This window comes from Pelobates fuscus, chromosome 8, assembly GCF_036172605.1.
Source record: "Pelobates fuscus isolate aPelFus1 chromosome 8, aPelFus1.pri, whole genome shotgun sequence".
Lineage (NCBI taxonomy): Eukaryota > Metazoa > Chordata > Amphibia > Anura > Pelobatidae > Pelobates > Pelobates fuscus.
In genome coordinates this window covers 173,751,327-173,777,097 of record NC_086324.1, presented here as the reverse complement: position 1 = coordinate 173,777,097, position 25,771 = coordinate 173,751,327, and the positions used below count along the sequence as shown (strand labels likewise).

The 25,771-nt window shown below is 40.7% G+C and overlaps 1 protein-coding gene across 1 annotated transcript in view; it reads left to right on the top strand.

Moving 5' to 3' along the window:
• LOC134571381 (transmembrane protease serine 9-like) overlaps nucleotides 1-21,751 on the top strand; it is a 41,608-nt gene extending 19,857 nt beyond the window's left edge. Inside the window, exons 6-10 of the mRNA XM_063429583.1 lie at nucleotides 2,894-3,081; nucleotides 12,897-13,086; nucleotides 15,326-15,597; nucleotides 16,489-16,652; nucleotides 21,369-21,751. Of these exons, the coding sequence (XP_063285653.1) occupies nucleotides 2,894-3,081; nucleotides 12,897-13,086; nucleotides 15,326-15,597; nucleotides 16,489-16,652; nucleotides 21,369-21,620 (1,066 nt within the window). The 3' untranslated portion in view covers nucleotides 21,621-21,751. The remainder of the gene's footprint in view (nucleotides 1-2,893; nucleotides 3,082-12,896; nucleotides 13,087-15,325; nucleotides 15,598-16,488; nucleotides 16,653-21,368) is intronic.
• The last annotated feature ends 4,020 nt before the right edge of the window (nucleotides 21,752-25,771 follow it).

The following is a 25,771-nucleotide window of genomic DNA, read 5'->3' as shown; positions in this document are numbered from 1 at the left end:
AGCCATGTGTGTTCCTCTCCCACCTCAGCACTCTGAGTGCCTCTCCCTGAGTGCCTCTCCCCCGTACAGCTTGTCCTGGTGCATTTAAATATGGAAATCTTTGCTTCCAACTGGAATGGATGCATGGGCACTTCTTCTCCATCTCATCATATGTTATGACTGACCATTCACGCTCTTCCAACTTGAAGCTCAAATTAACCGTATTTACAGCCATTTCACAAACACAATACAGTAGTGTACTCCACATAGTGGAGACACTGCATGCACCCGCGCTATATGATAGATTCAATACTAGTCAGGACAACAAAATAAATGTGTGCAGAAATGGAGCATAACTGGCTCAAAGAATTTTAAAATATAAACAAACCATAAATTATTTAAACTTGACTTGCATGTATAGACATTTGTGATGAACCCCACAATATTTCACATGAAAATAAGTACATAAAAATTAACACATTTTTTCAAACCTTATTCTTGCCTTTGCCAAAGTTATTGGATGGATTCAACACTTGTCAGGACCACAAAACAAATGTGTGTAAAAGTGGAGCTTAAATACGCTAAAAGAACTTCATACATCTTTAAAACTTTAAGCTCACAATTTTTTATATGAAAGCATAGTTTACTTATGTTTTACAAATGCGTGCATATGCACCATTGTTACAGCTGTATACATCTTACTGTCAGACATTATGGAGCTTGACAAATATCACGTATTCAAGATCGCATATGACCGAATATTTGTATTATTAGTGCTATTACTCAACCTGTATACACACACATGTACGCTGTTGTGGCGTTTGTTTATGTTTTTGTACTCATCTATATGACAAAATAAAGAATTTACAACAAAAAAAAATCATGTGCCCCTACTACAGACAATTTGCAGGAATCTGAACTCATGGAAAGGCACAATGCTCTCGTGGGCAGGGCTAATCGATACTATGAAAATTATGGCCTTACTGTAACGGATCGCCTAGCATCCCGACTGGGTACCTTCTGTTGACGGATGCTTCTAGTGCTTCCTGACGGCTCCAAGCACTCCACTAGACGCCATAACCACCGCAGACCGCACGCACCGCCGCAGCTTGGTTGGGGTCTCGCCGTCTTCCTCCTACCCTGGGCCAGGATCTAGCTTCCAGTAGGAAGACCTCTCTTAAATCCAGAGGGCAGGAACAGGAAGAGCTTAGTGATTATACTCTGGGAAGTATAGTGATTATTGCAATCCCCAGAGTGTAGGTAGTTCTCCAATCCCCAAAACATGAGCCAAGACTTCATGAAGGTTCGAACAAGTCTGTTTAATGCAAGCCATCACTTACAATTTATACATTTCTTCAGGCCAGAGGCACACCCCCTGGACCTGAAGGAACACTGCATTCCCAACTTTACAGACCAATAAGAACAAACATACAGTCTGTGACACTCCCATGTACAGCAAGCAATCAACATATCCCCTCTGCCTGGGATATAATTAAAGTAGCTAATAGAATAACCTAATAATCCCCATAAAACATACATTTCTGGATAGCCCCGATCTGGGGGAGCAACATACTTAAAAATCACCCAGATCGGTTCAGGGGTACAAAAGTTCCTTGGAAGTCTCATTTGACCGACCGCACGCATATTTTCATGCCCAAAACAGTTCCAGAGAATTAGGCTGTGCGGCCGGTCTATTTCCAATAGTTAAAATATTGTTCGAATTATCTAATGAACTTGTGAATGGCCATAGTCTATGTGTGTCCCTGGTTTGCGGGCTTCAATTTTCCGAACGCCACTGCGTTCGTATGCAAAATAAATGAATGGCTGGAAGTCCCAGCTGTGTTCATGTTCATGCTCACATCAATAGTCAGGCCATGCCACCTTGACCAGTGTTTTGTGTTTTAAAAACATGTTTTATTATTTTAGACAATTTATTGCTATAATTATTTGTCTTCATATGTAACTGTAATCACACAGGTCAAATTCTCTCATCAGATCTAAATTTAAGTCTGGGAATTGATCAGAAATGACTGAACAGCAGTTTTTCCTACTGATGTCTACATGAACTGGCTATTCATTAAAAGTGAACTGGTTATCAATTTTTTTACTCTGCAAATTCCCGTTTCTTGTCTTGTGTAGTGTCCAAATGTAAGTTTTTTTTTTCCACACACTTTCTATGTGATTTTTTTTGTCTTTTCATCATGCTTAGTTCCTGCTTAATGGATCCAGAGCCACCATTATCCCGACTTTGTGGGAGGCTGAATATTTTCTGTCTCAGCAAGTCTCTGGGAAGTTGCTTCATGTATTGTACTGGCAACAGGGGTCTTGAGAGAAATGCAAGAGAAAAACATCATCAAAAAAACAAGGATCAACATCATTTATTGTTAGGGGGGTAAGGCTGCCTACGTTATGCCATGTAGAGTGTGGGATCCCAACTGACCAATCCTCAATGTAGTGGTATGACATCATCAGCAACCTGACTCACTGACGAGCATCGAGACTTTGGGCACGTTCTCTTGCAGACAGACATAGAGTTTATGAAGATAGTCTGAATGCACCCACCAAGTCTTTACTATGGATAGCGATTTCACTGGCACAATGTATAGAAAGAATAAAGAGAGGGATACAATGATGTAAAGTACAAAGTGCCAGGACAGGTAGCCCAATATCTGATACCATAATATAAAAAAATAACCAGAAATTACAGAGAAATTTAGTTTTAACCTGTTAGACCAGGTGACAGTGAGACAATAGAATGGTCTCCATATGACGGTGACGTTATTGTTTGAAGTGTAGTAAAGGGCAGTGAATAATGGAAATGTTCAAAAGGTGTTGAGGAACAAGTCTCTCTGCATTCTCCAGGGAGGGAGGGAACATATAAATGGGTTACTAAGTAATTTTATAGTGATCGAAGAGGACTTTACTCTGGACAGCTCAGACTGCCTACAAATCAAACAAGGAGGTCGAAATCTAGAAATCTGACACTTTCAAACATTTGGACGCCACTAGCTAAGCAGTCTTCTCAGGACCAGTCACAAGGGAACCTCATTTTGCATGAAAAAATGGATAACAGAGATTTCATGTTCCTATTTCTGTTTTTAGGTAAGTGACATAATTGTCCTATCAGGATTTAACTATATATGTTTTCACTTTGAAGGAACAGTATTAATAGAAATTCACAAAAGAAATCAGCTGAGCAAGTGCGTTTTAAATGTACCCCATGATTCTGGTTCCTCGGCAGTTTTTTAAAAGTTTTATTATAATGTTTATTATAATATAGACCATTCTGGAAAATAATTTATAAGAGACAGGCTAATGAATAGTCTAAAAAAAAATGATAATTCTCCCCTTTTATACAACTTGGAGTAAATGTTTAGAGGCAAAAATATTATTATGATTATAATAAGCTAAAGAAATAGAACTGGGGCGAATGTGCATTTGATTTAATAAAATTTTTTAGTTTTTAATATTTTCACACTATATTATGCCTCTCCCACCTGGGAAGATGTAGCAAGTGGTGAATTTTCTTTATGACTTTTCCATCAGAAATAGATATATTACAGGAATTAATATTGATTGTCGATAAAGCCAATTAAGGTCGATTAAGGCCACTTGTTAAGGTACTAAATGAGGGAGAACTTTTTGAAACCACGGTGCTCGGTTCCTCGGTGCTCTGTCACATGTGAGTGCTACCAGTGATAAGATCCCTGATTTGTTATTCTGTGTATATACAGGATGCGCTATATTTACCTTTTGTTGTCCTTAAATCAATGGGAGCAGGTTGACCATCAGACGATAAAGTAAATATTTACTTTTTTTTTTTTTATTGGTTCACATTTTGTAGCATTCAATTATTATTCCAATATATAACTTTGCATTTGACCTAAGTGGAGGCAAATTCAAACAAACAGCCTAACTTCAGACCAAAGCAGCAAATAGTCCTAACTCACACCCCTTACTTAATTTTAAATTAGATATTCAATACTATTACTGCAAGAACTCGAGTACAGTGATAATATTTCAACAAAATATAATATGGTAGCGTATAAGAATATTTACATGACAGTTCCCACGCCAATATGACTTATCATCACTTTCTAAAGATAAAATTCCATTGGGCTTCCACAGATTCATAGATAAAGTAGATAATAATGCAAAGTATACAAATAATTATACTCTTTAAATGATAACGTATTGCAGTAAGCATGGGGTATGTATTGCAAATACAAATTTCTACCTTCATACAGCGCTCGTGAAATCCAGATTCTACTTTTTGATTTAAAAAGTTGGTGGGATCATAAATTGACTAATAAAACTCTAATGTGGAATTTGGTGCTAGAAATATTATTTTTTTCACAAATTGACTACTTTGGTCTCAGACATTTGCAATTGTGGATTGACATCTGGACATATTTATGTCCCCAGTCAAATCCATTCAAATCTCCTCCGTTTCTCTATACAATTCCATTCAATTCTCTATCTGTTTATCTATACAATTTCATTCAATTCTCTATCCATTTATCTATACAGTTCCATTCATCTATACAATTCCATTCAATTCTCTATCCGTTTATCTATACAGTTCCATTCATCTATACAATTCCATTCAATTCTCTATCCGTTTATCTATACAATTCCATTCAATTCTCTATCCGTGTATCTATACAATTCCATTCAATTCTCTATCAGTTTATCTATACAGTTCCGTGCAGCTACTGATACAAAATCTAAAGGTGTCTTGATATTGATATATCCATAACATCTTAATAGAAAATTGGCCAACCTGCGAGGGTGATTGAATTAGCTTTTTAGGTTCTAATTTATAGACTTCCGTTCCAGTGGCAAGGGCCTCCGGTCGCAATGCGTGAGTTATGTTAGACTCCCAACATTTCGTAAAACGTATCTCTAACTCCACGGACTATTCATAGAGTCCATCTAACGTATTTAAGGAACTATCAGTTATTTACCCATAATGTGACTGGTACATACAACATACAATGCCTTATTTACCCATAATGTGACTGGTACACACAACATACAATGCCTTATTTACCCATAATGTGACTGGTACATACAACATACAATGCCTTATTTACCCATAATGTGACTGGTACATACAACATACAATGCCTTATTTACCCATAATGTGACTGCTACATACAACATACAATGCCTTATTTACCCATAATGTGACTGGTACATACAACATACAATGCCTTATTTACCCATAATGTGACTGGTACACACAACATACAATGCCTTATTTACCCATAATGTGACTGGTACATACAACATACAATGCCTTATTTACCCATAATGTGACTGGTACACTCAACATACAATGCCTTATTTACCCATAATGTGACTGGTACATACAACATACAATGCCTTATTTACCCATAATGTGACTGGTACACACAACATACAATGCCTTATTTACCCATAATGTGACTGGTACATACAACATACAATGCCTTATTTACCCATAATGTGACTGGTACATACAACATACAATGCCTTATTTACCCATAATGTGACTGCTACATACAACATACAATGCCTTATTTACCCATAATGTGACTGGTACATACAACATACAATGCCTTATTTACCCATAATGTGACTGGTACACACAACATACAATGCCTTATTTACCCATAATGTGACTGGTACATACAACATACAATGCCTTATTTACCCATAATGTGACTGGTACACACAACATACAATGCCTTATTTACCCATAATGTGACTGGTACATACAACATACAATGCCTTATTTACCCATAATGTGACTGGTACACACAACATACAATGCCTTATTTACCCATAATGTGACTGGTACATACAACATACAATGCCTTATTTACCCATAATGTGACTGGTACAGACAACATATAATGCCTTATTTACCCATAATGTGACTGCTACATACAACATACAATGCCTTATTTACCCATAATGTGACTGGTACACACAACATACAATGCCTTATTTACCCATAATGTGACTGGTACATACAACATACAATGCCTTATTTACCCATAATGTGACTGGTACACACAACATACAATGCCTTATTTACCCATAATGTGACTGGTACATACAACATACAATGCCTTATTTACCCATAATGTGACTGGTACACACAACATACAATGCCTTATTTACCCATAATGTGACTGGTACATACAACATACAATGCCTTATTTACCCATAATGTGACTGGTACACACAACATACAATGCCTTATTTACCCATAATGTGACTGGTACATACAACATACAATGCCTTATTTACCCATAATGTGACTGGTACACACAACATATAATGCCTTATTTACCCATAATGTGACTGCTACATACAACATACAATGCCTTATTTACCCATAATGTGACTGGTACATACAACATACAATGCCTTATTTACCCATAATGTGACTGCTACATACAACATACAATGCCTTATTTACCCATAATGTGACTGGTACATACAACATACAATGCCTTATTTACCCATAATGTGACTGGTACACACAACATACAATGCCTTATTTACCCATAATGTGACTGGTACACACAACATACAATGCCTTATTTACCCATAATGTGACTGGTACATACAACATACAATGCCTTATTTACCCATAATGTGACTGGTACACACAACATACAATGCCTTATTTACCCATAATGTGACTGGTACATACAACATACAATGCCTTATTTACCCATAATGTGACTGGTACACACAACATATAATGCCTTATTTACCCATAATGTGACTGCTACATACAACATACAATGCCTTATTTACCCATAATGTGACTGGTACATACAACATACAATGCCTTATTTACCCATAATGTGACTGGTACATACAACATACAATGCCTTATTTACCCATAATGTGACTGGTACACACAACATACAATGCCTTATTTACCCATAATGTGACTGGTACACACAACATACAATGCCTTATTTACCCATAATGTGACTGGTACATACAACATACAATGCCTTATTTACCCATAATGTGACTGGTACACACAACATACAATGCCTTATTTACCCATAATGTGACTGGTACATACAACATACAATGCCTTATTTACCCATAATGTGACTGGTACACACAACATACAATGCCTTATTTACCCATAATGTGACTGGTACATACAACATACAATGCCTTATTTACCCATAATGTGACTGGTACACACAACATACAATGCCTTATTTACCCATAATGTGACTGCTACATACAACATACAATGCCTTATTTACCCATAATGTGACTGGTACATACAACATACAATGCCTTATTTACCCATAATGTGACTGGTACATACAACATACAATGCCTTATTTACCCATAATGTGACTGGTACACACAACATACAATGCCTTATTTACCCATAATGTGACTGGTACACACAACATACAATGCCTTATTTACCCATAATGTGACTGGTACATACAACATACAATGCCTTATTTACCCATAATGTGACTGGTACACACAACATACAATGCCTTATTTACCCATAATGTGACTGGTACATACAACATACAATGCCTTATTTACCCATAATGTGACTGGTACACACAACATACAATGCCTTATTTACCCATAATGTGACTGGTACATACAACATACAATGCCTTATTTACCCATAATGTGACTGGTACACACAACATACAATGCCTTATTTACCCATAATGTGACTGGTACACACAACATACAATGCCTTATTTACCCATAATGTGACTGGTACATACAACATACAATGCCTTATTTACCCATAATGTGACTGGTACACACAACATACAATGCCTTATTTACCCATAATGTGACTGGTACACACAACATACAATGCCTTATTTACCCATAATGTGACTGGTACATACAACATACAATGCCTTATTTACCCATAATGTGACTGGTACACACAACATATAATGCCTTATTTACCCATAATGTGACTGCTACATACAACATACAATGCCTTATTTACCCATAATGTGACTGGTACATACAACATACAATGCCTTATTTACCCATAATGTGACTGCTACATACAACATACAATGCCTTATTTACCCATAATGTGACTGGTACATACAACATACAATGCCTTATTTACCCATAATGTGACTGGTACACACAACATACAATGCCTTATTTACCCATAATGTGACTGGTACACACAACATACAATGCCTTATTTACCCATAATGTGACTGGTACATACAACATACAATGCCTTATTTACCCATAATGTGACTGGTACACACAACATACAATGCCTTATTTACCCATAATGTGACTGGTACATACAGCATACAATGCCTTATTTACCCATAATGTGACTGGTACACACAACATATAATGCCTTATTTACCCATAATGTGACTGATACATACAACATACAATGCCTTATTTACCCATAATGTGACTGGTACATACAACATACAATGCCTTATTTACCCATAATGTGACTGGTACATACAACATACAATGCCTTATTTACCCATAATGTGACTGGTACACACAACATACAATGCCTTATTTACCCATAATGTGACTGGTACATACAACATACAATGCCTTATTTACCCATAATGTGACTGCTACATACAACATACAATGCCTTGGTGGATATTATTCAGATTACACTGCAATCATGCTTGTGCTGAATAATCAAAAATCCCAATATAATATCAGAACAATGAGATATTTAAAGTATTGCTTCATTAAGAGGTTATAAAATACTTTCATATCAGTAATACATCAAATGATTCCCATCCCTTCCTTTCACTTCCTTTCACAAGTTATGCAGGATCTATAAAAATAAACACAGGAACAGATATTAGAATGGCTGAATCAATACTTTCTTTATCTTAATCAATTAACCCTGTGACGAGCCTTGCATACTGCCATTGCAGAACGTCTTTACTAGAATCAAGCCTGTACTTCAGTCTCATCCACCCGCTTTGGGTGAAGCCAGTGGCGCGACTTTACCCCCTCCCACCAGTGTAACCAGTGTCCTACTTCTCAGGATGCCGATGTTGGGGCGTCTCCATTTGTGAATTTCATTGTTTAAATCCCCATAAATATTACCAAAGATCTGTTCACTAAACAGCAAATGGCGAGGAGTTAAAATACTGGCTAAAATAGTCATGGAATTTTTTACAGGATATAAGTATATTTCTTAAGGCTGTTTTGCAGAAAGCAATACATTCCTTAAACTGATACTATTATTATTACACCTCATTGAAATGGTCGGGGTGCAGTGTCCCTGTCCTTAGCCCTGAAATAACTACCAGATCCAGACATTCACTGAAGGCACTTCCTGCGCCAATGCGGCAATGGACATCCTCACCCATCCTCAACGTCAATCATTAATTCGAGCTTGTCTAGGGGGAACGACTAATGTGCACATGGCACTGACCAACATGCATTTAATAAAAAATAACACAATGTGGAGCTCAATGCGGGTGGGAAGGGTAAACAAGTCACTGGGGTATTTCAATGGGTCCCCCCTCCCAGTAGGTGGTATTTTTGCTTTTCCACACTTGTTATCTGTGTCTACACAAATGACATAGTTACACAAGAATTACACACACAAAAAGAAAATGACAACTTACCATAGCTTTTAACCTACGAGCATGCAGCCAGCTGAGTGTGATAGATACATAAAGAATGGTAAGTGTTTCTGTGTGAGTCACAGTCACGCAGCTACTTTCACTTCCGGACAATTCTCACATTAGTGAATAATCCTGTAAATATTTAGAAACATTCTTTAGAATATTCTTTACATTATCTTCTGAGCCTCGCTGTTAAGATTTGAGTTAAAAATAGATTCTGAAATGATCTATTTAAACTTTACTTCCGAAGTAAGCAGGTTCCACGGTACACATCATTACCAGTACATGTTCATTGTGTTTTTTAGTTTTTTTTTTATTGTTATCAAATCAGGAAAAAAGGCAGCAAGAACAGGCTGGCCTGAGACAGAATAATACATACAAAATAAATATTATTGAATTGATTGGAGAAATAGTTTGATCGGTGAGATGAGAGAAATTGGTCAGAGGAAACAAAATCTAAAGTTCTAGTAAAAGAAAAGCCACTGACTCGGAGATGGTAAAATGCTGAAAAGAGGTCACAAAAGCCAGGAAGTGGAATAGAAATCTAGCGGTATGGGGGGCAGGAATTCTCACGAGGGGCTTTCACCAGCTCCTGTTGCTAGACGTCTCTTTGTAAAACTGACCCACTTCTATTCGCACAGGGATTTTACATGGATGATGTACTTGAAAAGAAGGAAACCTGGAAAAATAATTTTTTACCAGCGTCATTAAAATGATTCCTAAACCGTTGCTACTTCTATAGAAAGTAAAGTTAAAGAGCTGGAGCTGTGGGCAGTAAAGCGAATGTATAGATTGCATTATTCAGGTGTCTAACTCTGACGATGTTCATTGTCACCTTGGACAGCGCACTCACTACCTCAATATGAGATACCATATCGATTTCCGAGAAAATCAGGACAAGGGGAATACTGGGTTATTTACTAAAGATAGAAATTAAAGTGGATTTCCAATTAGAGGCCATTATAGCTGATTTGGAAATAGTTCTAGTTAGACTACTCTGGCATTACATTTGAAATCACTCGGAATTCTCACATTAATTAATGAATAAAAGTGTGTTGATGGTTGTTGTGAGTGAATCTAGCAACCCAGCTGCAGATTGTGTTAGTGAATCAAGATCCGGCCCAGCATTGGACAAGTAGAGATGAGTCAATCAAACAGATGCATCATTACATGCAGTCTGCAATTAATACAAAACCTTAAATGCATCACAGGCACTCCTCACATAACCAATCGTGTCGTAGGAACGGAACTCGTTCAGTAAGTGAGGAGAGCCTGTGATGTAAAACAATTTGGTCGTTAAGCGAGGATCCCTCACACCAGCGAGACAACCAAGTCTGGAATGTGCTAGAGAGCAGGTCTATGTCCGGGGGAAATTCCCCAAACATAGACCAGCTCTCTAATACGGGGAATCCCTCGAATCTATGTTTTAGGGAATTCTCAAGACTCAGATTCTGGGGGGGATTCACCACGCTAGAGTGTTGGTCTCATGTCCGAGCAAGTGACTCATTAATTAGGAATAGATTAATTATCAGAGGAATAATTGTACATAAAGAGAGTTCAAGGAATTAACTACAATCAAAAAAGGAAACAATAACATTTGTACAGGAGGAAAAAAAGCGAAATTTCTTATATAAAATGCTGAATTATTATTATTATTATTATTATTATTATTTATTTATAAAGCGCCAACAAGTTCCATAGCGCTGTACAATGGGTGGACTAACAAGTATTTGTAACCAGACAAGATGGACACATAGGAACAGAGGGATTAATGAGCTTACATGCTAGAGGGAGTGCAGTAATGTAACACAAAAGGTAAGAGTAGGGTAGAAAAGTAGGTTGCTAGGATAGTGATAATTGAGGGCTTAGTGTTTTGTTTTAATGACAGTTTCCAGAGAGGAATCAGGGTGCGGGCAGGGAAAGCTGTTCACGGTTTAATTGATATGGTTTCCTAAAGAAGGAAGTTTTCAAAGATTTTTTGAAGGAGTGGAGACTGGGTGAGAGTCTAACAGAGAGGGGAAGGGCGTTCCATAGGAGAAGTCTTTAAGGTGAGTATCAAAGGTATGAGTACGAACAGAGGTTAGACGAAGGTCTCCGGCAGAGTGTAGGGGCCTAAATGGGAGATAGTCGTGTATTAGTGAGGATAAGTAGGAAGGAGCAGCATTGTGTAGAGATTTGTAATCAAGTGTCAGGATTTTAAATTGAGTCCTGTATCTTACGGAAAGTCATTGGAGGGACTGACAAAGGGGGGAGACGTGGAAGGTGCGGGCGGACAGGAAGATGAGCCTCGCTGCCGCTTTCATTATAGACTGTAATGGGGCAAGTTGGGAACACGTGAGACCACTGAGAAGCGGATTACAGTAGTCAAGGCGAGAGAGGACAGCAGCATGGACAAGCACCTTAGTTGCATCTGGCATTACGTAGGGTCGGATGCGCGCAATGTTTTTGAGATGAAAACGGCAGGATTATCATCTTGAAAGGTTATTAAATGACCTGTAAGCTTCCGTGATCTTGTTGTTTTGCATAATAAAACTTTGTAAATAAAATTGATTCAGGTGTTCCCTTTTCAAATGATTTGGTTAATTCTCTGACAATTGTATTTTCTGGTCCTTATTTCTGTAGATGCTGTACTTCCCAGCTAGCATAATAATTTGTGGATTAAAGAATGTGTTCAGAATAAAAAAAAATAACATAATATCATGGAAAGATAAATACATTTAAGAAAACATGTTCCACACCTAAAAAAATCCATGAATAAATATTTCTCTCCATGTCTTGTGAAAAACTTGAAACTTAAAATTGTAAATGTTTTCACGTTATTTTATTTCTTAAATAAACTAAATTCTATTTCCTTTTCTGTCAACATATCACGTACCTATTTACTGATTTCTGATATACTTCTAATATCAATCCGTTTACACTGCCCGTGAAGCAGGTTTTACATCCACTTAGTAATCAGGAAGTAATTCTCACATTCAGGAAGTAAAGCCTGTTAGTTCAAATAACTCTCACATTTATATAGCAATTATTTGCCAAAAAGACACATTTAAAAAAACTAAACTTAATTTATAGGGAAAACATCACAAAAAACATCATTGAATTGAGCAGTGAGACTTCAGAGGCATGATCTATACACCAAACCTGCTTCTTTAGGTTAAAGTTGTTTTGGTGACAATAGTGTCCCTTTAAATTCTTTATATGTTTATCCTACTTAGCTAAAGTCGGCTAGTGACTATAATTAACTTCTGTCTACCTTCCCCATAGGATGTGTTTCAAAGGCTGCTACAGACGTTTGTGGTATTTCCGAGTTCTCCAGCCGGATAGTTGGGGGTACAGATGCTTCAGAAGGAAGTTGGCCCTGGCAGATTAGTCTAAGATATCACGGCAGCCATATCTGCGGGGGGTCCCTGATCTCGAATCAGTGGGTGATGACGGCTGCGCACTGCTTTGAATTGTAAGTACCCCCTACTTATACACAGTATGGGAATATCTAGAGACAAAAAGGCCTATAGCGCTAAATGCCTGTCTGAGCTCTGCTATGTATTTTCATTGGTTTCTTTCCTGCATCACTAACTCCATCAGTGAGGATACCTATATATGGCGCACAGTATCTGTAGATGGTGGATACCTGTAGATGGAGCACAGTACCTGTAGATGGTGGATACCTGTAGATGGAGCACAGTACCTGTAGATGGTGAATACCTGTAGATGGAGCACAGTACCTGTAGATGGTGGATACCTGTAGATGGAGCACAGTACCTGTAGATGGTGGATACCTGTAGATGGAGCACAGTACCTGTAGATGGAGCACAGTACCTGTAGATGGTGGATACCTGTAGATGGAGCACAGTACCTGTAGATGGTGGATACCTGTAGATGGAGCACAGTACCTGTAGATGGTGGATACCTGTAGATGGAGCACAGTACCTGTAGATGGTGGATACCTGTAGATGGAGCATAGTACCTGTAGATGGTGGATACCTGTAGATGGAGCACAGTACCTGTAGATGGTGGATACCTGTAGATGGAGCACAGTACCTGTAGATGGAGCACAATACCTGTAGATGGTGGATACCTGTAGATGGAGCACAGTACCTGTAGATGGTGGATACCTGTAGATGGAGCACAGTACCTGTAGATGGTGGATACCTGTAGATGGAGCACAGTACCTGTAGATGGTGGATACCTGGAGATGGTGGGTACTTGTATATGGTGGGTACATGTAGATGGTGGGTACCTGTAGATGGTGCACAGTACCTGTAGAGAGTTGGTACCTATAGATGGCGCACAGTACCTGTAGAGAGTTGGTACCTATAGATGGCGCACAGTACCTGTAGAGAGTTGGTACCTATAGATGGCGCACAGTACCTGTAGATGGTGGATACCTGGAGATGGTGGGTACTTGTATATGGTGGGTACATGTAGATGGTGGGTACCTGAAGATGGTGCACAGTACCTGTAGAGAGTTGGTACCTATAGATGGCGCACAGTACCTGTAGAGAGTTGGTACCTATAGATGGCGCACAGTACCTGTAGAGAGTTGGTACCTATAGATGGCGCACAGTACCTGTAGATGGAGCACAGTACCTGTAGATGGAGCACAGAACCTGTAGATGGTGGGTACCTGTAGATGGAGCACAGTACCTGTAGATGGTGGGTACCTGTAGATGGAGCACAGTACCTGTAGATGGTGGGTACCTGTAGATGGAGCACAGTACCTGTAGATGGTGGGTACCTGTAGATGGAGCACAGTACCTGTAGATGGTGGGTACCTGTAGATGGAGCACAGTACCTGTAGATGGTGGGTACCTATAGATGGTGCACAGTACCTGTAGATGGAGCACAGTACCTGTAGATGGAGCACAGTACCTGTAGATGGTGGGTACCTGTAGATGGAGCACAGTACCTGTAGATGGTGGGTACCTGTAGATGGAGCACAGTACCTGTAGATGGTGGGTACCTGTAGATGGAGCACAGTACCTGTAGATGGAGCACAGTACCTGTAGATGGAGCACAGTACCTGTAGATGGTGGGTACCTGTAGATGGAGCACAGTACCTGTAGATGGTGGGTACCTGTAGATGGAGCACAGTACCTGTAGATGGTGGGTACCTGTAGATGGAGCACAGTACCTGTAGATGGTGGGTACCTGTAGATGGAGCACAGTACCTGTGGATGGTGAATACCTATAAATGGCGCACAGTACCTATAGATGGTGGAAGCTACAATGTTTAAGTCTGTGTTGCTCAGTGTTATTTACTATCCGGCTTTAGATTGTGATTCTGTGAGTACATTGAAGGTCATTAACCCCCTGGAAGGATTTAGAATCCAAATATCAGGGAATTTTATGAGTTTGATACTCAGCATTTAGGAAACGAGGGCTGTGCTGTGTTACTTAGTTTAATGATGGAAGCGGCATTGTCAGCTGTGATTTTGTCAACTCTGATGGAGCCTAAGAAATCAAACCATGTACCATATATTGATTTATATTCTCTTTTGGGAGTGGGGAGGAATGTTTCCCAAGATTATTATGTCTGCCGCCTTCCAATGTGGCGCTGATGACAAACGTAAAATGTACAGAGTTGACATTAGACAGTCCGGAACAGTGCCCCCGGCACACAAGAGCAGATATCTCAGTATGTACAGTGTAGGACAAGGCTTTTTGCTTCAATACATTTTTACTTCCTTTTCCAGGTCAAACACTACTTCATCGTACACGGTTGTCCTTGGTGCCTACCAGCTGTCCATAACCAATTCCCACCAAGTGACGTCCAACGTTAATAGCTTTATGATCAACAGTCTGTACGATGGCACCGGGTCTAGCGGTGACATCGCTCTCATCGAACTCTCAAGCAACATCACTTACACTGAATACATTTTACCTGTGTGTCTGCCCCCCGCGTCCATAAGTTTCATAAATGGCATGAATTGCTGGGTTACTGGATGGGGGACTACCAGCTACGGAGGTGAGTCTGTGAATAACTTTGTAAATGATTCAGCCCATTAGAGGATCTCAATACCTTGTTATATCCTCCTACAAATCCTGTCTTTACAAATAATGGGACTGTCCATAATATCCATCGTGCATATATATATATATAACACCCACCACTTCTATTGCATGTGGTTTACAGCTTCTGCATACTTGATATAACAGTGAGATCTTCACCCAGTCTGATGCTTTAGTGTCTGAGTTATGTAGATATTACGGGTCCTATGCACTAAGGTGTGATTTTATAAAGTTTTTTTGTTCCTTCAAGCGCTTAGTGCATTTGACTATTGTAGCCGACCACGGGTAACCCAACTGGTTACCTTCGCTAATACCTTCACTCATTAGTCATAAAATTTACCAATAATTCATAGGGTATATTCCTAAAAAAATGAGATAAAAGACCATAGGGTAATATAGCAAAAACTAATATTAAAACACCATATTATTGGTCAAACTCACATGTAGCTGAGTCACTTTAAAAGCTGACTTAGACTATAAAGCGGAGAAAAGCAGCGGTAATGGTGGATATCTGCTGGAACCAGGATACTTCCTGTGTTGTCAAGAATAGTATCTTCAAAAGACCCAGGATGCAGGATCACGTTAAAGGTACAATTTATTGGACATAAAATACAAATAGTAACAGAAAGGTGGCGATATTTGGTGGACATTTTCTTGCTGCACATCTATGGTTACCTGTATATTTTTAATAAATAGGAGACTTAAATCTCTCTCTCCAGACAAAACAATTCATACTGATGCAAATCACAGAGGCATATTAATTATTTTATTTAAAAAACATTATATAAGTAAGTTTTCTCTTGTTTTAAACTATTTCTTTATAATAATTTTTATGGTTTGTATCCAGGTGATGTAGCTCAGACTCTTCAGCAAGTGATGGTTCCACTAATTACCAGAGACTCATGTAATGCCATGTACAACATTGACAGTGGATTTACGTACAATGTTATCATAATTCAGAGCGACCAGATCTGCGCCGGGTACCAGGCTGGAGGGAAGGACTCCTGCCAGGTGAGTCAGCCCAAACCCAGATCTTTCATTTATGTTACACACTGGGGAGACTAATTAACTAATCTGTTGGTATTTATTAATTGTTCTTAAAAAAAAGTTTGTAAACTATTATGCTAACTTTTTTTTTTTTTTTTTTTTTTAAAGAAAGTTGGAACGGCACCCCCAGGCATAAAAGGGGTTAAAAGCCGTTTAGGAGATATTCCCTTCCAGATATACAGGCAGCTACTGTAGAACACCAAACTAGGATACAAAGTAGCACTCCAAACTCCCGAACTGGAACCCACAGGGTTTTGGAAAACAACCAATAACAGGGGCGGACTGAGAACCCTCAGGGCCCCCGGGCAAAATAAATCAAGGGCCCCCTTACAGGCCCCACCCATACTCTGCAGCAAGCGCCACCCATGTCCCGCCTCCATGCACCGCCTCCAGCCACACCCTACACAATCTTTAGACACAAGGAACAAAAGTGCAATAATCCCTTCGAGGCCCCAGTAGAGACTACAATTGAGGGCTAATGGGCCATGGAGGGGGGTCTTTCTAGCAGAGGCTATCTCAGTGTCCTTTAGAGAGTGTGTTAGAAAGAATTTCCTCCAGGTCCCATTAGAGACTACAATGGAGTCTAATGGGGCCTGGAGGGGGGTCTCTCCAACACTCTGGTTCCTATTCACAATATAGCAACACAACATAGCTTGCTGATACCTAGGCCAAGTTAGCTCCTCTTACCTTAATTACTGTTGCTGGCTGGCAGTCTGTGGGCTTGCTGGCAGGCTGTGGGCTTACTAGCTGCGGCTGGCAGGCTGTGGGCATGCTGGCAGGCTGTGGGCTTGCTGGCTACTGCCGGCAGGCTGTGGGCTTGCTGGCTACTGCCAGCAGGCTGTTGGCTTGCTGGCTGCGGCTGGCAGGCTGTTGGCTTGCTGGCTGTGGCTTGCTGGCTGCGGTTGGCAGGCTGCAGGCTTGCTGGCTGTAAGCCTAACTGGTGGCCTGTGGGCTGGCTGGCTGGCTGGCTGGCCGGCCTGTGGGCTGGCTGGCTTGCTGGCTACTGGGGCACTTGTAGAAATAATCCATGCACAATAACCACTACTGCTCTGTGTAGTCGTTATGGTGCCAGGAGGGCCGGACCCCCCTTTCAGAGTAAGTAGTCAAACCGTTTAAGAACAGTTTGACAACTTACCTGGGGTCTGCAGGGATATGAGGCTGTAGTAGGGTATAGGAGCAGTGGTGCAATGTGTAAGGGGTGCAGTGTGTGTGTGAAAGGTTCAGTGTGTGTGAGGGGGTGTAGTGTGTGAATGTGTAGGGTGTGTGGGGCAATGTGTGTATGAGGGGGCTGTGTATGTGTGTGGCAATGTTAGTATGGGGGGCTGTGTGTGTATGGGTGGGCAGTGTATGTGTGTGTGTGGCAATGTGTGTAAATGTGTATGGTGTGTGTGGGTGTATGGTGGGCAGTGTGTGAATGTGTATGGTGTGTGGGGCAGTGTTCACTGCGACCACCAGGAATCCCTGGTGGTCACAGTGTTGAGAGTGAACTCTAGCCCGTAGCTCCAGGGCTAGAGTTTACTCTCGCAAGAGCCGTAACGTTGCCGTGGTAACCGCGGCAATGATCTGTGCTCGTGCAAGAAGGACCCAGAGGAGCTGCAGGCTGAGCTCCCGGGTCCTCTCTTCCTCCCTCCCCTGCCGGCTGCCCGCACGGTGCCTGCGGACATGGGAGGGGGCAATTGCCCTCCTCTTACTCCCCCCCTCCCCCTCTTCTTACTCCCCCCTCACTCTCTTCTTACCCCCTTCTTACTCCCCCCTCTTCTTACTCCTCCCTCTTCTTACTCCCCTCCCCCCTCTTCTTACCCCCTCCCTCTCTTCTTACCCCCCTTCTCTCTCTTCTTACCCCCTCCCTCTCTTCTCCTAACCCCCCTCTCTCTTCTTACCCCCCTCTCTCTTCCTACCCCCCCCCCTCTCTTCTGACCCCCCTCTCTCTTCTTACCCCCCCCCCCTCTCTCTTCTTACCCCCCTACCTCTCTCTTCTTACCCCCCTCCCTCTCTCTTCTTACCCCCCTCCCTCTCTCTTCTTACCCCCTCTCTCTTCTTGCCCCCCTCCCTCTCTCTTCTTACCCCCCTCCCTCTTCCTATCCCCCCTCTCTTCTTACCCCCCCTCCCTCGCTCTTCTTACCCCCTCCCTCTCTCTTCTTACCCCCCCTCCCTCTCTCTTCTTACCCCCTCCCTCTTCTTACCCCCCTCCCTCTTTCTTCTTACCCACCCCCCTCCCTCTTTCTTCTTACCCCCCTCCCGTCCCTCTCTGTTCATTTCTCCCCCTCTCTGTTCATTCCCCCCCCTTCCTCTCTGTTCATCCCCCTCCCTGTTATTCCCCCCTGTTCATCCCCCCTCCCTGTTTATCCCCCCTCCCTGTTCATCCCCCCCTGTGCATTCCCCCCTGTGCATTCCCCCCCCCCGTTCATCCCCCCTCTCTGTTCATTCCCCCCTCTCTGTTCATTCCCCCCTCTCTGTTCATTCCCCCCCTCTCTGTTCATTCCCCCCACCCCCCCTCTCTGTTCATCCCACCCACCCCCTCTCTGTTCACCCCCCTCTCTGTTCACCCCCCTATGTTCACCCCCCTCTCTGTTCACCCCCCCTTCCTCTCTGTTCATTCCCCTCCCTTTCTGTTCATGCCCCCCACCCCCTCCCTCTCTGTTCACCCCCCCTCTCTGTTCACCCCCCCTCTCTGTTCACCCCCCTCTCTGTTCATCCCCCCTCCCTCTCTGTTCATTCCCCTCCCTCTCTGTTCATGCCCCCCCACCCCCTCCCTCTCTGTTCATGCCCCCCACCCCCTCCCTCTCTGTTCATGCCCCCCACCCCCTCCCTCTATGTTCATGCCCCCCCACCCCCTCCCTCTCTGTTCACCCCCCCTCTCTGTTCACCCCCCCTCTCTGTTCACCCCCCTCCCTCTCTGTTCATTCCCCTCCCTCTCTGTTCATGCCCCCCCACCCCCTCCCTCTCTGTTCGGACCATGTCCGAAGTGCCCAACCGGTCAGTCCGCCCCTGACCAATAAACACGTAGAATACACTCAGACACTCCCACACAAAATCCTCCCCTCTGCCTGTGATACAATTACCTTACACAATGGGTAATGTAATTATCACAGGCATAGAAATACAGTTTTTCCACATTATTCATAACTTTAAAAGCATGCATCACATTCACATAAAACTTACATTTTCAAAATCAACATACTCCAAATACAAACATACGTCAAAATTATACGAATTGGTGCAGTGGTTCAAAAGATAGATCGTAGTCCTTTGTGACCAAATGAAGAATGGCTTTTCTGCCAAAAAACAGTTCCACAGAGTCTTCTAACCTGGAGATAATTGGGAAGTAATCCAATTATCTCCAAGGACAGAGGCAAAACTCCATTGAACACATGGCAGCAAAAGACAATAAAATACATAAAAATATATAACTGTGCAGCCATTGCATAAAACAGGTACATTCAACATATCCCCAGATAGCTCAGATCTGAGCGCATATAATTACTGAATGGTGCTCAGATCACACACATACAGTTCAACTGCCATGGAGCCAAAGTCTTTCCCATAGTCTTTCATTATACGAATGGGCTCCATGGCATAGCTATCTGGGGTATCACCGCTCAAACAGGGCAAGCACCGAATGACCCGGCTTTCGTGTCTTTGCAGGGGAAAATCAAGCGTTTCAACATGGGGCCATAGTCTAAAGGCAGCAGGCGGGAAAAGAGGCTCCTCCAATGCAATGTGGCAAGATTGGTCTCGTCACAAAAGTCCATTTCAAAAAAGACCAACAAAATCTAAAATGGCAGACAGAGTAGTGAAACAACATCTTTCTTTCTGTAAGATTGATAAATCTGTTGCGTCACTTAAAAACAAACGTTCAAAAAGTATAATTAAGGCGCAAAAGAAGCAACAGATAATACAATCTTACTGGTTTGATAAATGATGCTCGAAAATACATCAAAAAGATGCACAAAGCTAATGTTTGTCTCTGTCTATCCATCGCTCGGAATGTCTATATTACACATCGTCACTTCCAGGGATCCATGGGAAACATACACTTTACTGTCGCTCTCTGTTTTGATGGGTTCTGTAATATTTCACAATCTTTAGACTACGTGCACAGCTAAGCTATCTCTTCTCAGCATAGTGCACACCACTCTGGGCACATAATTTAGACAACACAGAGAAATAAATGGAGACCAAATGATCTGGTGCCCTCGTGTTTTAATAAAGAGCATTATCCAATCCTTGTCACCTTTCACCTGAATGAATCCATGATTGTCCCGTGGGATTGAAGGAGGGATGGAGAATTTATTGTATTTCTTTCTAATGAATCTCAGCCGGACTGTGTCCATATATTCAGCTGTATTCAATTATTATAATATGATATTAGCCACACCATCCAGCAGCATGTGTAGGATTCCTGGATATGGATCATTCAGAAGCAGATGCTATTTACTATTCTGATGTATTTGGTCTGCATGAGGTTGGAACCAGTATGTTATGTAGGGTTCCCACTTTCTATTTTTAGTAAATAAACCTCTACATCTCCCTCTTCTCCTCTTTCTGGAACCTTGCTGTAGAATTGCCCCGTTGTAGTAATGTATGTGATTCCAGTTGCTCTCCCCTCTATATTCTGCAGCATTTCATTGAGTTAATTGAGTCATTGGCTCTGGATATAACCCAACCTCTGTCTTGCAGGGTGACTCTGGGGGTCCGCTGGTCTGCCAGGTGGACAATGTCTGGTATCAGGTTGGCATTGTGAGTTACGGAGATGAGTGTGCCCTCCCAAACAGACCTGGAGTTTATACCCTTGTATCTGTTTATGAAAACTGGATCAATTCAACTATGATCTCATCCCCCTCGTCTCTTCAACGTGCATCAAATTCCGTGTCTCTTCCACGTGTATCGGTTCTGCTCCTTGTTGGTGCTCTCACGTTTCTGCTGCATTGAGTTGAAGCACTGTAACTTGAAGGACCCTGACATGCCCCCCCATACCACCCTCAGTATCGCTGCTTCCCAGAACGACATAACCCATGGCCTAAACAAGGATTTGCTTTACTGCAATTTGATTCCTCTGTGTGTTTGCCCCTTCCACAAGAAAAAACAAAACAAAAACACTGCTATTCAATAGAGAAAAAATAATTATATGTGGGGATTTTTAAGAGATACCTTTAGAGATAAACCCTTTTTATTTCTGTGTGTTTTGCATTTTTGGTTATTTGAAGATTATTAGATTTTTGTGGGGGTTTTTTGTATTTATTTTATGTTTTAAAACATATGGAGTTAACACAAAGCTGGAGTGTCTGTTTGGAACATCTCCTATATTGTCAATGTATACCAAGTATGGCTAACTATTGCTGACAGGCTACAATTTTAAATATTTTACAAAATGTGTGAGGTATGAAATATTAAATTCACCAGAACCACTACAGCTTAATGTACAGTATACAGCTTAATGTACGGTATACAGCTTAATGTACAGTGTACAGCTTAATGTACAATATACAGCTTAATGTACGGTATACAGCTTAATGTACAGTGTACAGCTTAATGTACAATATACAGCTTAATGTATAGTATACAGCTTAATGTAGAATATACAGTTTAATGTACAGTATACAGCTTAATGTAAATTATACAGCTTAATGTACGGTATACAGCTTAATGTATAGTATACAGCTTATTGTACGGTATACAGCTTAATGTATAGTATACAGCTTATTGTACGGTATACAGCTTAATGTAGAATATACAGGTTAATGTACGGTATACAGCTTAATGTACAGTATACAGCTTAATGTACGGTATACAGTTTAATGTACATTATACAGTTTAATGTACGGTATACAGCTTAATGTATAATATACAGCTTAATGTACGGTATACAGCTTAATCTACATTATACAGCTTAATGTACGGTATACAGCTTAATGTAGAATATACAGCTTAATGTATAGTATACAGCTTAATGTACGGTATACAGCTTAATGTACATTATACAGCTTAATGTACGGTATACAGCTTAATGTATAATATACAGCTTAATGTACGGTATACAGCTTAATGTACAGTATAGAGCTTAATGTACGGTATACAGCTTAATGTAGAATATATAGCTTAATGTACAGTATACAGCTTAATGTACATTATACAGCTTAATGTACGGTATACAGCTTAATGTATAATATACAGCTTAATGTACAGTATACAGCTTAATGTGCGTTATAAAGCTTAATGTATAATATACAGCTTAATGTACACTATACAGCTTTGGTATACAGTTTAATGTATAATATACAGCTTAATGTATGGTATACAGCTTAATGTGCGTTATGAAGCTTAATGTAGTGGTTCTGGTGTCTCTATCCTGTCCATGCAGGCTCAGCAATGCAAACATTGCTTTATCAGAGAAAAAGAATTACATTGCTGGCTAGTAAACACTTTAGTAGCAGTCCCTCGGACAATCAATCAGTCAGTCACTCAGACACCCACTAGAGGGACTTCCTGGGTTGGGTCCGGAAATCTTTTCACTAAGGCAGCATAGAGAATTCTGCTATTATGTTCTAAGTTTGAAGCAAATTAACTGTTTATGCTGCTTGTTCCTTTTACTCCAGAAACGCTTTCATTTTCAGCTCAGCAATACAGCCTCCAGGGCGCGGACAGAGTCTGGCTGCTGCTCAGAGCAGTAAACGCGCCGGCCCTGTTGGTTACCACTGAGTGCGACACAGTGCAAGCCGCACGTCCACTAAGTTATAATGTGAAGGCAACAGACAAATTATAACGTTTTGTGTCCCTGATTTGCCAGTCACTCATGGTCAGTGGAGGCGTTCAACGAATCTTCAATGTTGGCGATCAGCACTTTAAGCCGATATAAAACATATCCGAGTTTATTCTGAAAGAGGGAACTGAATAGTGAAATACAAGATTAACAAGATTATAATAGCAGATTTTAAAAATGTCTCAGTCTTGCTATATAGCAGAAATTTAGCAATTTTAATGCACTTTATTTAAATATGTAACTAAATGAAAGAGTTTGTTAAATAAATAATACGTTTTTAAAAATTCAGCTTTAATGGGTCGCGTTATCTTTTTATGTTCTTTTCCTTTTCCAACGTTTCCTTTTCGCTAACTAATAATCTGGGCCAGGCCGGGATTGGAGGGGTTAATGCACAGCGTCAGAACTAATATCAGCCCAATACTGGGTCAAATCAGCAGAATATGTGTGTGTAGCGACTTTATACTAAATCTATTACTCACATTCGTAAGAGGTGTTGCCTTGACGTGAGATGAGTTTACACTTAAATGGCCATTGTAGTGATACTAAAAAAGTCTCCAGTTATTTATATTTACATAGGGATTTGGGATAGCGCTCAAGTAACTATTTATTTTGTCTTTATCCTATGTATTGGGGCTGATGTGTACTATCGTTATTGTCCCCCAGGAGTAGTAGGAGTCTGAATGAAGGGCTTAATTTGTATGTTTCACCATTTTGTCTATTCAGCCCTCCCTTATCGCTACAATTCACAGCTTAGTAAATAAGCCCCAATGTGAGATCTGTATAATGTAATAATGTGGAAATTATATACACTGCCCGTGTTCATCACGTCCGTGTTATAGAGGGTTAATTCCAGGACATGTCACACAATTATTATGATAATGATAATTGGTAGATTTAATTTGCACTCTCTTCAAAATGTGTGCTTGAGGTTTCCCAGGGGAATCAGCCATTACCATACTATTTAGTTCGGTGTGTGCAATGATTTCCTTTTAACAAAGACATCTGTAACTGGGATAAACTGTATCGAAATTATACAATTCATTCCATGCAAGCCGAGTGCCAAATAATAGCCTTCAATGCAATTCATTGTTTAGTGAATAAACCCTCAAATATGGAGTTTCATTTTAAATAAAATCCCTTTTGGTTTTAAAAACAGATATTTGCTGACTTTGCAATCCTTTCAGTCTGTGCTAATTTAAATTTACATTTTGTACCCTTAAGGAACCACTAGGGATGGGCAGGTACGACCAGTTCGCTCAGTTTTGTCTTGGAGGGAATTTAGGCCCCGTTACTGTCTGTGTTGGAATTCTGACAAAACAAAAGATTTTCTGTGAAGCTAAAAGCGGAATTGTCACTTTTTGCAAATTATGGAATTAAATAAATCCCCTCTAACTTGGGTTAATCTTTCCTTTAAACAGATATTAAATAGACTGGTGCATGGTGGGAAAGTATGATTTCCTGAATCATTTATCAATTTAAATACCGGTATATTTTTGTAAGATGTCCGATGGTCGTTCTTGTAATTGTTCAGCTGAATATCATCCATGGAAAAATATTCATTAAAATATCTGGACAAACCAATAAGGAGGCAATAACGGAGCAATGTGTGAACCGCAAAACATATGCAATTAGAATATTATTACAAAATAATAATGTAAATATTATGTATATATTTTCAAGTACATTAGGAGTATTTTACCGCCATTTAGTTCGCTGATCAAGTCTGAAAAAGTAGCCAATAGATGGGAAAAGAGGAGGAGCCATAACACACTGCCCTTATTACAGACTGCGGGTTGTTATGGTTTGCTCTGTTACTGAGATTCCAGACTCTGCGTTGTGTCCTGGACACATATCCTTTGCACATACTGATGGACAGCATGTTAGAATTGCCGTCCTTCGACATCTCAAGCTAATCCGATAATTCATTCAGCATATGAATTCTACATACTGCAGGGCAGCACTTTTCATGTTCTGTCCACTAGTGATATGTGTCCAGGAAAACATGGCCGACCTGGCAGCCCTATCCCTAACCCCGAGATCTGTGACTGCAGCGGCCTGGGCTCCACTTCTTTTATAAGATTCGTTTCCCGCAGGCTTAGATAGTGATTGAGTTTACTGGATCTTGTACGTTGTATGAATTGGCCCCAGCTGTGAACAAGCACTGCATGATGAGGGGAGTCCAGCCCATCTCCTTGTCAGAGCTGCTTTATTACAGGGCCCTATTTAACCTTGACCTGCAGAGAGTCCCAGGAGTAAGTATTTCCCAAGTAAGTGGATTAATCTCATAAGAGCAGGCATTCGGCTGTTAGAGTAGGACCTGCAA